The sequence below is a fragment of the Chiloscyllium plagiosum genome, chromosome 12 (genome assembly GCF_004010195.1).
Source record: "Chiloscyllium plagiosum isolate BGI_BamShark_2017 chromosome 12, ASM401019v2, whole genome shotgun sequence".
NCBI classification, from domain to species: Eukaryota; Metazoa; Chordata; class Chondrichthyes; order Orectolobiformes; family Hemiscylliidae; genus Chiloscyllium; species Chiloscyllium plagiosum.
The window spans coordinates 79,517,308-79,529,702 of NC_057721.1; the positions used below are offsets into that span (position 1 = coordinate 79,517,308).

Sequence of the window (12,395 nt, forward strand, 5' to 3'; positions counted from 1 at the left end):
TATTCACATTGACAATAATGTCCTGTTCCTGATTGAATACTGACGAAAAGTATTCATTCGGTGTCTCCCCAATCTCTTCAGCCTCTACACGCAACTTCCCACTACTATCCTTGACTGGACCTATTCCTACCCTAGTCATTCTTTTATTCCTGACATACCTATAGAAAGCCTTAGGGTTTTCCCTAATCCTACCAACTAAGGCCCTTTCATGTCCCCTCCTTGCTGCTCTTAGCTCTCTCTTCAGGTCTTTCCTGGCTACCTCATAACTCTCAATCGCCCCAATTGAACCTTCACGCCTCATCTTTACATAGGCCGCCCTCTTCCATTTAACAAGGGATTCCAATTCCTTATTAAACCACGGCTCCCTCACACGACCCTTTCCTCCCTGCCTGACGGGCACATATTTATCAAGGACACTCAATAGTTGCTCCTTGAACAAGCTCCACATATCAATTACACCCTTGCCTTGAAGCCTTGCCTTACACCTTGAAGTCCTGCATTGACTGCCTTCTTCTCATAGTTGTCTCCACATCTGCTGTGCCTGTAGTTAGATTCCTGACCTTTTCCATACCCTCTGTCCGATTATTTGTTCTGGAAACTTCAATAATCCCCCCCCCGTCCTTTAACTAGTTTGAAATCCTCGTGACCATCCTATTTAGCCTTTTCACTGGGGTCCTGGTCCCAGAAAGGGTCAGGTGGAGCTGTCCCAAAGATACGGTTACCTCCTGTCCCAATGTTGATGCCAGTGCCTCAAGACACAGAACATCTCTTTCCCACATCACTCCTTTAGCCACAAGTTTATTTCCCTGATTTTATTTTTAACTCTGCCAATGTGCATATGACTGGAGTAATAATGCAGAGACATAGCCCTTGTGGTCCCATTCTTTAATTTTGTTCCTAATTCCTTGGATTCATCCCCTCCTTTGCGATACCCCTGAGCTTGCCACCAGGTCGGCAACATGCCATGGGGAGCCCCATATTCTGCCTCCAAAGGATGCTCTTTGTCTCCATAATCATGGAGTCCCCGATCGCTACCACTTTTCTTTTTGCTCCCCCTGCTTGCATGGCCTCCTGTACTACAGTGCAGTGGTCAGTTTGCTCATCCTCCCTTTTCCTCAACATGCAGGAAGCCACTCATCCTACTGGACAAGGTCAAGAGCTGAGGCACTTCCAATGCTAAATTCAGGATCCATCCACCTTCCTTTTGGTAGTTACACCCTCCTGTCCCTGACTACTCGCCAAATTTAACTTACAGGATGTGACTGCCTCCTGAAACACAGCATCCAGCTAACCTTCCTCCTCCCTGATGTGTCACAGTGCGATCTCAGATTCCCTCTCATCAACTCTGAGCTGGAGTTCCTTAAGTAACGAACACTCGTTACAGATGTGGTCAGTATGAACCACATTGGTGTCCACCAGCTCCCACATCATGCAGGTACATCACATCGCCTGGCCCTGTATCTCCAAATTATTTATTGAGTATTTAATTTGTATTTTTAAATTTCCTACTGAGGGTTCATTCAGTTATTGGACCCTTCCGATGCCTCAGATGCATGTAAGTATAGCCTGTATGTGGAAGAGATGTCTTTGGTTTGTTTGTTGGATGGAGTCAAACTCCCATTGTCCTTGTTTCCTTGATATGCTACTGTACAGAACCGAACTGTGTTTGTAATTATATGTATACATAAAGAGAGTTTTTATGAATAAAGTATACTTTTGAAATAAAAAATGGAGATTTCTCATGGAAATGTGTGTAAATATAGTGTGGTTCAAATAAGAGTATTTTTTAATTTCAAAAATATACTTTATTCATAAAATTATTTGGCTCTCTATACAATTGGTCATGCCATTCTTGTGCACACATTACATTGCTTTATATCCAGACATCGAAATGTATTTTTCCTATATACAAGTCCTATATACATTTACTATCCAGCTCTTCTGCTGAGGCATCAGCGGAGCCCAAATGACTGGGTGGGCCCCCTGTTCTTCTTAGGCAGGCAGATGCTACACGGTGGTCTTTCCCCACTGCGCCTTGGCGGAAGCTGCCCCAAGCTCCAGCGTGTCCCTCAACACGTAGTCCTAGACCTTGGAATGTGCCAGTCTGCAACACTCAGTCGGGGTCAACTCCTTCAGCTGGAAGATCAACAGGTTTCAGACCGCCCAGAGAGCGTTCTTCACCGAGTTGATGATCCTCCAGGCACAGTTGATGTTCATCTCGGTGTGCATCCCAGGGAACAGGCCGTAGAGCACGGAGTCCCAGCGCTGCTCGGGACGAACCTCGACAAACACCACTGCACTCCTCTCCAGACTTCTTCTGCGTAGGCACATTCCAGAAGGAGGTGTGTGACAGTCTCGTCCCCCCCGCAGCCGCTTCGAGGGTAGCGTGCGGTGCGCTGAGAGTCCGGGCGTGCATAAACGATCTCACAGGCAGAGCCCTTCTCACCACCAGCCAAGCCATGTCTTGGTGCTTGTTGGAAAGTTCTGGCAATGAGGCATTCTGCCAAATGGCTTTGACAGTCTGCTCAGGGAACCGCTCGATAGGATCCGCCCTCTCCTTTTCCCAAAGGGTCTCAAGGACACTACGTGCTGACCACTTCTTGATGGACTTGAGGTCAAAGGTGTTTTTCTTCATAAATTTCTCCACGAAGGACAGGTGATACGGAACGATCCAACTACTCGGAGCGTTCCGCGGCAGCGAGGCCAGGCCCATCCTTTGCAACACCGGGGACAGGTAGAACCTCAGTACGTAGTGACACTTGACATTTGCGTACAGGGGATCCACACACAGCTTGATGCAGCCACACACAAAGGTGGCATTGGATGTGTTTTTTTCCCCGTTGCCCAGGTCTTTATACATCGAGTCCCTTTGGACCCGGTCCATCTTTGATCTCCATATAAATTGGAAGTTGGCCTGGGTGACTGCAGCGGCACAGGTTCTGGGAATAGGCCAGACCTGTGCCACATATAACAGCAATGACAGTGCTTCACACCTGATGACCACTTGTTTCCTGCGATGGAGAGCGACCGTAGCTTCCATCTGCCCAGTTTCTGCCTCACTTTGCTGATACGCTCCTCCCAAGACTTGGCGCACGCCCCAGCCCCCCCGAACCAAATACCCAGCACCTTCAGGTGGTTGGTCCTGATGGTGAAGGGGATCGAAGATTGGTCGGCCCAGTTCCCGAAGGGCATGGCCTCGCTCTTGCCTCGGTTTATCTTGGCCCCCAAGGCCTGTTCGAACTGGTCACAGAAGCACATGAATCTGCGCATGGACAGCGGATCCGAGCAGAAAACGGCGACGTCATCCATGTACAGGGAGGCCTTAACCTGCAGGCCCCCGCTGCCAGGAATAGTCACCCCTCTCAGGCTCACATCCTTTCTGATGGACTCGGTAAATGGCTCTATGCAGCACACAAACAAGGCAGGAGAGAGAGGGCAGCCCTGCCTGACTCCAGATCTGACTGGGAAGCTATCTGATTTCCCACCCATTGGTTGAAACTGCACTGACAATGTTGGTGTAGATCAGTCTGATCCAATTGCAGATTCCCTCCCCAAAGCCCATTTTGGAGAGAACATCTCTCATATACGTGTGCGATATCCTGTCAAAGGCTTCCTCCTGGTCCAGGCTGATGAGGCAGGTGTCCAACCCCCTGTACTGCACGTAGGCGATCGTATCCCTGAGGAGTGCAAGACTCTCAGCGATCTTCCTGCCCAGTATAGCACAGGTTTGGTCGGGGTGAATTACCGACCCCAGAGCAGACCTGACCTGGTTGGCAATTACCTTTGACAAAATTTTGTAATCTGCATTCAATAGTGAGATTGGTTTCCAATTTCTGATTTCCTCCCTCTCCCCCTTCCGCTTGAAGATGAGGGTGATGATGCCTTTCCTCATGGATTCACTCATGGTACCTGCCCGAAGCATACTGACATACACCTCCAGCAGGTCCCGGCCAATCAAGTCCCACAAAGCGGAATAGAGCTCGACCGGTAAGCCGTCGCTTCCGGGAGTTTTATTCTTTTTGAAGGACTCGAGGGCCTTGGTCAGCTTGTCCAGAGATAGCGGCTGGTCCAGCCTCTCTCGTGTTCTGTCGTCTAAGACCTGATTCAAATAAGAGTTGCCTTTGGCTTGTTTGGATGGAGTCAAACTCCATTGTTTCCTTGATATGCTACAACCAAACTGTGTTTGTCACAATATACACATGTAAAGATTTCTTTTATGAATAAAGTATATTTTTGAATCAAAAAAAACTTTTATATTTCCCACTGTTCTTTATTTTTTAATCTATAAATTATTTCTCCAATTTATCTTTAATCTGATAGCAACTGAAAATAGGTATTCAAATTTATAGCTACTTGCTGTGGTTCTGTTCGCCGAGCTGGAAGTTTTTGTTGCAAACGTTTCGTCCCCTGTCTAGGTGACATCCTCAGTGCTTGGGAGCCTCCTGTGAAGCGCTTCTGTGGTGTTTTCTCCGGCATTTATAGTGGCCTGTCATAGCTACTAACCAACCAATGAATGTACAGCCTTTCCTGTGATATGATTCTATTTTTTTCACTGTATCTTATCCCTGGGTCTCCTCCCCTGCTGGTGCCTCTGTCTCTGTCCAGGGTCCCAGATATGTGAGTAGGCCTCAAGCCTTGGCCTCAATTGTTATTTCCTGCTCAGCCTCAGTGTCCTGCCCGGTTGACTCTTTTTTCCCCCATCATGCCCAAATTTTACAAAACCTCATCTGAATGTTGAAGAGCAGATGTACTTACCAATGAGGGAAAAGGAGGGACTGATCACCTCCTCCCTCTTTCATTCAATTTCCTGTTTCACCAAACTATTTCACTAATTCCACAGGCTCCACCATTCTCTGTGAGTAGACATGTTGAACATTTCCTTCAGATCATCCAAACCCACACCGCCAAAGGTTTCAGATGACCAAATATCTGCCTGTGCTGCCAATGTGATGTCTGATAATGGTCTTGGCTTAGCCATTGCCCAGGATACCAATCAGGAACGAAATCTTTCTAGAATCAATTTCTTGTCCTCCTTGATCTCAATTGGCCTTTGTGTAATTACTGGAGAAGTTAATGATTTCACTCAAAATCATTCCCCAAGAGTAGGTCAACTCTAATCACAAGAAAACCACGGCTAACATCTGAGAAAGGATGTATTGGCACTGGACGGCGTGCAGAGCAGTTTCATTAGGTTGATTCCGGAGTTGAGGAGGTTGGTTTATGAGGAGAGACTGAATAGACTGGGATTATATTCATTGGAATTCAGCAGAATGAGGGGGGATCTTACAGAAGCATATAAAATTATGAAGGGAATAGATAGGATCGAAGTAGAGAGGATGTTTACGCCAGCAGGTGAAACTAGGACAAGAGGGCGTAGCCTCAAGATTAGAGGGAGCAGATTTATTGAATTGAATTGAATTTATTGTCACATATACCGAGGCACAGTGAAAAGCTTTGTCAAGCTAAAGTCGGTAGAGTAGTGGACAGTTTGGAAGAATGTTACAGATTGCAGGGTGTTTTAAAAAAATTCTCAAGGTCAGGTTCGTAGGAGAGTAGTCTGACACAGAACAAACGACCAAGAGGCGAGTCTGCTAGAATATGAGCATTTTATTCCCCGCAGCGTCGCCACAACCAGGTCTCATACTTACAACGGGTCTGGCTTATACTCACTCTACATGTTACCGGAACTGGGAGCCGTCAGTTCTCGTAGAGCGGTTGCCAACAACCCACGCTCGGCGGTTAAACGTAACCCCGGAGCAGACTCACCGAACTGGAGACTTTTCCAGCTGATATACTCTTTTCCAGATATAAACATTCATGTGAACAGCAGAGCAAGGCTAAAAAACACATTCCATTCTGGTTACATACAGATAAGAAGATTCACACGGGGAGGTGTGTAATAAGATTCACACGGGACTAAGCAACACCTCCATTCCGGTTAGATTCACACATGTATTGGGACATAATTTTTAACCGTTTCACCACATTCCACTGCTTGGCCCAATACATGTGTTACATTATGATTCACACATGTATTGGGACATAATTTTACACCACACAGGGGTACTTGGATAAACTGCAGAATTGGGCTGAGAGGTGGCAAATGGAATTCAATGCAGCTAAATGTGAGGTGATGCACTTTGGGAAGAATAACAGGAAGGCAGAGTACTGGGCCAATGTAGAAATTCTTGGTCGTGTGGATGTGCAGAGGGATCTTGGAGTCCATGTACATAGATCCCTGAAAGTGGTTGATAGTGCTGTTAAGAAGGCATACGGTGTGTTAGGTTTCATTGGGAGAGGGATTGAGATCTAGAGCCGTATTTGTCATGCTGCAAAAAATACAAAACGCAAGTGCGTCCACACTTGGAATATTGTGTACAGTTCTGGTCGCCCCATTACAGGAAGGATGTGAAAGCATTGGAAAAGGTGTAGAGGAGATTTACCAGGATGTTGCCTGGTCTGGAGGGAAGCTCTTATGAGGAAAGGCTGAGAGACTTGGGTCTGTTCTCATTGGAAAGAAGAAGGCTAAGAGGGGATTTCATAGAGACATACAAGATGATCAGAGGATTAGATAGGGTAGAAAGTGAAAGTCTTTTGCCGAGGATGATGATGTCAGCTTGTACAAGGGGGTCCAGCTACAATTCGAGGGGTGATAGACTTAAGACAGATGTCAGAGGCAGGTTCTTTACTCAGAGAGTGGTCAGGGTGTGGAGTGCCCTGCCTGCCAATGTAGTTAACTCAGCCACAGTAGGAGCATTTAAACAATCCTTGGATAAGCGCTTGGATGATGATGAGATAGTGTCGGGGGATGGGCTTAGATTATTCATAGATTGGCGCAACATCAAGGGCTGAAGGACCTGTTCTGCACTGTATTATTCTATATTCTATGTTCTATGTCTCCAATCAATGGTCAAAATTATTTGGATTTGCCCAGTCTGCGTTTGAATAACACAAATTTCCCTAAGTTTTCAGTGGTTCTGTTCCTCATAATACATTCTCGTGCAACCTCTACCACAGAGGCATTAGTCTAATAAACAGATAATTTTGTTTATCTCTCCTCTTCTTCTGAAATAATAGAATGCCAGTTGCAGTTTTATATTCCGAGTGGACAATTATTGAACTGAAAGCATGTGAATTGAATTCGTAACTAATGCATTGACAATTTCTTTATCTCGTAATGATCTAGAGTGGAAACCATTCGGTGCAGAAGATTTCTCTCTCTTTGTATTAAATTATATTAAACCTGGTTAGTTCCTGCCCATTATTTATTTTTAGATTTCTGTGTATTTCCAGAGGCTGTGTATCCTCCAAGGCTGACAGAAATTCATCATTTAGTAAGTGCTGTTACCTGCTTTGGATTCATAGTTTCAGCTGTCTCTATGGTTAAGAGATCGCTTTACTCATTGACATCCACTCCCTCTGTTATGGTTATTAAATCTTTAGCATGGTCCTTTACATCCTTTGCATTTTTTCTCTCCTTGCATGACATTTACTAACTTCATTATTTTCCTTTGCAGTTCTTTACATCTCACCCCAAACCCTGGGAATATTACTGCTCATTGCTTTTGTATCACCTCTTCACCTGTTTACTTTAGATTGCACAGGAGGGAGAGGGAAATTTGACAAACAGGTGGAACTAGATGTCTCATGCTGTTAACTTATTGTAACCAACTGGTATCGTCCCCTGGCAGGATGCTGCCTTCAATCCAAAAATCCACTTCCCCTACCATTCAATTGTATGTGAGTTTCATTGCCTGTGTGATGCCAAGTACATCATACATCTCAACAGCTGGCAGGCTGCATCAGAATGTGGATTTCACTGGCTAGGCCAGCATTTATTGCCCATTCTTAATTGTCCAGAGAGCAGTTAAGAGTCAACCACATGCTCTGAGTCTGGAGTCACGTGTAGTCGACTGTTGACAGGAGAATTGACATTTTGGGCATAAGCCCTTCAACCATTGCCCAAATGCCCAAAACCTTGATTCTCCCGCTCCTCAGATGCTGCCTGACCTGCTGTGCTTTTCCAGCACCACACTTTTCAACTCTGATTTTGACTGCATCTGCAGTCCTCACTTTCTCCTGGAGTCACATGTCAGCCAGACCCGTAAGGACAGCAGATTTCCTTCCCTAACGGGCACTAGTGAACCAGAAGGGGTGTTCCCAACAATCGGCAATCATCATTAGTCTCGTAATTCCAGATTAATTCCACCATCAGCCATGGTGGAATTCAAACACGGTCCACAGAGCGGGGTCTCAGGATTAATAGTCTCGCAATAATGTTACTAGTCCATCACTTCCCCCATGCCACCTAGACTGTCCACGGACCAGTGTGCAGACCATGCTCAAACTGCCCAATTCAATTTGCAAACTTCAGAATATAATGTTAAGATGTGATTGTGCTATTTATTGCCCATTCTTAATTGTCCAGAGAGCAGTTAAGAGTCAACCACATTCTCTGAGTCTGGAGTCACGTGTAGTCGAAAAGTGTGGTGCTGGAAAAGCACATCAGGTTAGGCAGCATCCAAGGAGCAGGAGAATTGACATTTGCTCAACATTTCAGACTGCATTAAAATCACACCAGAAACCCCAATTAAGTTTATCAGGCAAGATCACCAAGTGATTCACATGCAAGTGTTAGATGTTACATTGACTCACACAAAGGGGCCTGTTCTTTATAAGCATATAGAATATGTCCACACCATTGTATCCTTTTCACTGACAAAAGCACTTTGGAGACAACTAATCATTGCCATTTCTGCTGTGCAATGCCCTGATCAATCAGAGCTGATTTGCTTGCTTTGAATTTAATCAGATAACTAATGCAATTATCAATTCTGTCTACCAACGATAGGCTAATCAGTTATGAATGAATGAATGAGCTTTATTGTCACCATCTTCTCAAGTTGTATAAATTGTTATTTCCTGTCCAAGTTGAGTTTCAGTCCTGTCGAGCACAAGATAAAATGTTTTGAGTTCATCCCTCTTTTGAGATCTCTCAAAAATTAAAGGCCATCAGTCAGATATGATCTGTCATTTCCATTGTGAAATTAGGCATGGGGAACTCCTGCCTTGTATGTCACCAACTACTTTATTGAACACCTCAACTGCTCATCGATAATTTCCTGTCTTTTAATAACCCTCCCAATCTATTGTGGTGTTCCAGGTTACCAGAAGATGCCAGCCAATCAGAGCTGGGTAAGTGTGAAATCCTGAGGACTGCCAATTGAATTCACTCTTCAGGAATCCAGTGGTGAGATCCTAAGGATGTTTTACCCTATTCTTGAGGGGTGAGGGTTATGTAGAGAGGGAAACCAGGTGGGGGACCTCTGAATCGCATCTCCCTGCCCTTGCCTCTAATACCCCTGACCCTCCTCTCCCCATAACTCCATGGTATCTGCCCTGTCAATTGGTAACAGGTGAACTGGAGGCTTGAGGCCCTTAAACTGTCATTAATTGACCACTTAAAAGCCTTAGCTCCTGGCAAGTAAGGAACGTCACCCATGGATCTTCTCACCAGGAACTAAATTAGCGATGGGTGCAAAGGAGCTGACTATCTCACCGGAGCCAACTCGTCCCATTATTTGCCTGCCCTTGATCCCTCTCACGCCAACTCCAGACAGCCTTCTGTCTTTATTTCCTTGTCTTCTCTGATCTCTGCTTTTATATATCCCCTTGTTTTAACTCACATCTGACAATCCATCAACAAGAGTAATTTCTCTTTTTCTGTTTCTTATTTCCACTCATCATGTTCATAAACATAGAAAACTAGGAGCGGGAAAAGGCCATTCGGCTCTTCGTGCCTGCTCCACCATTCAATACGATCATGGCTGGTCATCCAACTCAGTCCCCTGTTTCTGCTTTCTCCACATTATTTGATCTCTTTGATATTAGGTTGTTACAATCTGTTTGCCCTTGCTGATATCTTCTGTTCTAAGGCTGGAATTTTTTTTATTCAGTCACGGGGCATGGGCATCGTTGGCTGGGCTAGCATTTATTGCTCATCCCTTGTTGCGGAGAAAGTGAGGACTGCAGATGCTGGAGATCAGAGCTGAAAATGTGTTGCTGGAAAAGCGCAGCAGGTCAGGCAGCATCCAAGGAGCAGGAGACGTTTCGGGCATGAGCCCTTCATCCCTTGTTGCCCCTTGAGAAGGTGGAGGTGGACCGCTGCTTTGGAAGGACTTGTGACACAGAGGGTAGCGTCCCTGCCTCTGAGGCTAGGGGCTTCACAGCCTCATGGAATTCTCCAGGAACCTCATAAAATATTCTTTGAAAATCACCAGTTTGTCCAATCCCTTGGAGCAGGAAAATCGACATTTCAGGCAAAAGCCCTTCACCAGCATCCTGATGAAGGGCTTTTGCCCGAAACATCGATTTTCTTGCTCCTCAGATGCTGCCTGACCAGCTGTGCTTTTCCAGCACCACTCTAATCTAGACTCTGGTTTCCAGCTTCTGCAGTCCTTGTTTTTACCCTGTCCAGTCCTTTGGCCAGCTTTTCTAAATTTGTTTCTTCCCTTTGGTTGGCTCACTGCCCATTCCTTTGTGCTTGCTCTGAATTAACCCAAGTAGGCTTGCCTTGTGAAAAGGCAACACATTTGAACAAGCCGCAACTGACAGAGGACAGTGTCAAGAATTTGACAGACCTTCACCTGAAATCAGTTGAATGGGCCTTGTAAATATTTATTAATGCACCAGCAATCCTCCCTCCCTGCACCTCCGCCTCCATCTTATCCACCATGCGACATTGGCTGACTTATGTTGTATTTATCTCTGTCAATCAGTTGAGTTAATTTACTCTTTTCAATCCTGTCTCTATGGTAACTCCACTTGATACTTGACTGTTGATTGACCCTGTTTGAAGTTTGTTTTTGCTGTTGGTCTTTTGTAAACGGACGTTCCATCTGACTGATACACTGAACTCTGTTTGGCTCCCAGTACCAGCGGTGTTTCGGATTTCTTTTACTGTCCAGTTTTTCCACCTTGTGGCCCCAGGGATTATGTTCCATTGGTTGCTGCTCTGTCTGTGTGCCACAGCCATTCCACCAGGTAACTGTCTCTGCTTCCTTTCTCCAGATTACACTGCAGTGCGCTAATAGTCTTTCACTTAATGCGTAGTTTGTTGTGCTGAGAGTTCAAAAGTGAGGCATCGGGATATAGGAAAATATCCCAGATTCATCTCAAGCGAGTTTAGATGGCGGAGAGCAATACCAGAGCTGGTTAATGTGAATAATTTTCCAATTCATGGTGAGATGCAGATAGACAAGGCCTAGTGGCAATTACCATTTCTGAATGGGTTTGCTGGTCCCAGCTTGGACTGGATACAGCACTGTTGCAACTAATCAAAGTAATCAAAGTTAGCACTGCTGCCTCACAGCACCAGGGACCCAGGTTCGATTCTGGCCTTGGGCAACTGTCTGTGTGGAGTTTGCACATTCTCCCTGTGTCTGCGTGGGTTTTCTCTGGGTGCTCCGGTTTCCTCCCACAATCCAAAGATATGCAGGTCAGGTGAATTGGCCACGCTAAATTGCCCGTAGTGTTAGGTGCATCAGTCAGAGGGGAATAGGTCTGGGTGGGTTACTCTTCGGAGGGTCGGTGTGGACTTGTTGGGCCGAAGGGCCTCATTTCACACTGTCGGGAATCTAATCTAACCCTGGGGCCCAGAACAGGTAAGGGGACAGGAGGAAAGAAAGACTGGGAGCAGAGAGGATTTCTCTTGAAATCTGGATAATGATTTCCAGATTCAATTTCCAGTGAGGGTAAGGTTTTCATTTTCACTCTCCTTTTATTGTTTAGGGTAAGGTAGTCCAATAATTAACATTATTCAAATGAAAACACAGGTTTTGTGGATGGATCGGAACATAGGATTGAGGAGCAGGAATAGGTCATTCAGCCCATTTAACATAATCATGGCTGACCTTATCTTGGTCTTCGCTGCTCCCCTTCATCCTTTATCTCACTTTATCAGAAACACATTGATTCCTTTCTTGAATCTGTTTATTGATCCTGCCTCCCACTGCACTCTGGGACAGTGAGTTCCACAGATTCACGACTCTCTGAGAGAAGTAGTTGCTCCTTATTTTTGTTTTGAACCTGACTCCTTTCACTCTATCTCTATGCCCTCTTGTTCAAGACTGTCCCACAAGGTGGAACATCTATTCCACATCCACCTTATCAATCCCCTTTAGCATTTCATGTACCTCCATCAGATTCCCCCCCCACCCAGTCATTCTTTCAAACTCCAGCAAGTACAAGCCCAAGCTATTCATCTGGTGGTCATATGACAGCCCTATCATCCCTGGAATCAACCTGATGAACCTCCTGTGAACTGCCTCCAATGCCACCATATCCTTCCTCAAGTAAAGAGACTAAAGACGGGACATAATACTCTCAACAGTTCA

The 12,395-nt window shown here is 45.5% G+C and overlaps 1 protein-coding gene across 1 annotated transcript in view; it reads left to right on the forward strand.

Annotated features, from left to right (window-relative positions):
* The first annotated feature begins 10,842 nt into the window (after positions 1–10,842).
* LOC122554857 (lipase member H-A-like) overlaps positions 10,843–12,395 on the forward strand; it is a 52,652-nt gene continuing 51,099 nt past the window's right edge. The window contains exon 1 of the mRNA XM_043700203.1: positions 10,843–11,043. Within this exon, the coding sequence (XP_043556138.1) occupies positions 10,995–11,043 (49 nt within the window). The 5' untranslated portion in view covers positions 10,843–10,994. The remainder of the gene's footprint in view (positions 11,044–12,395) is intronic.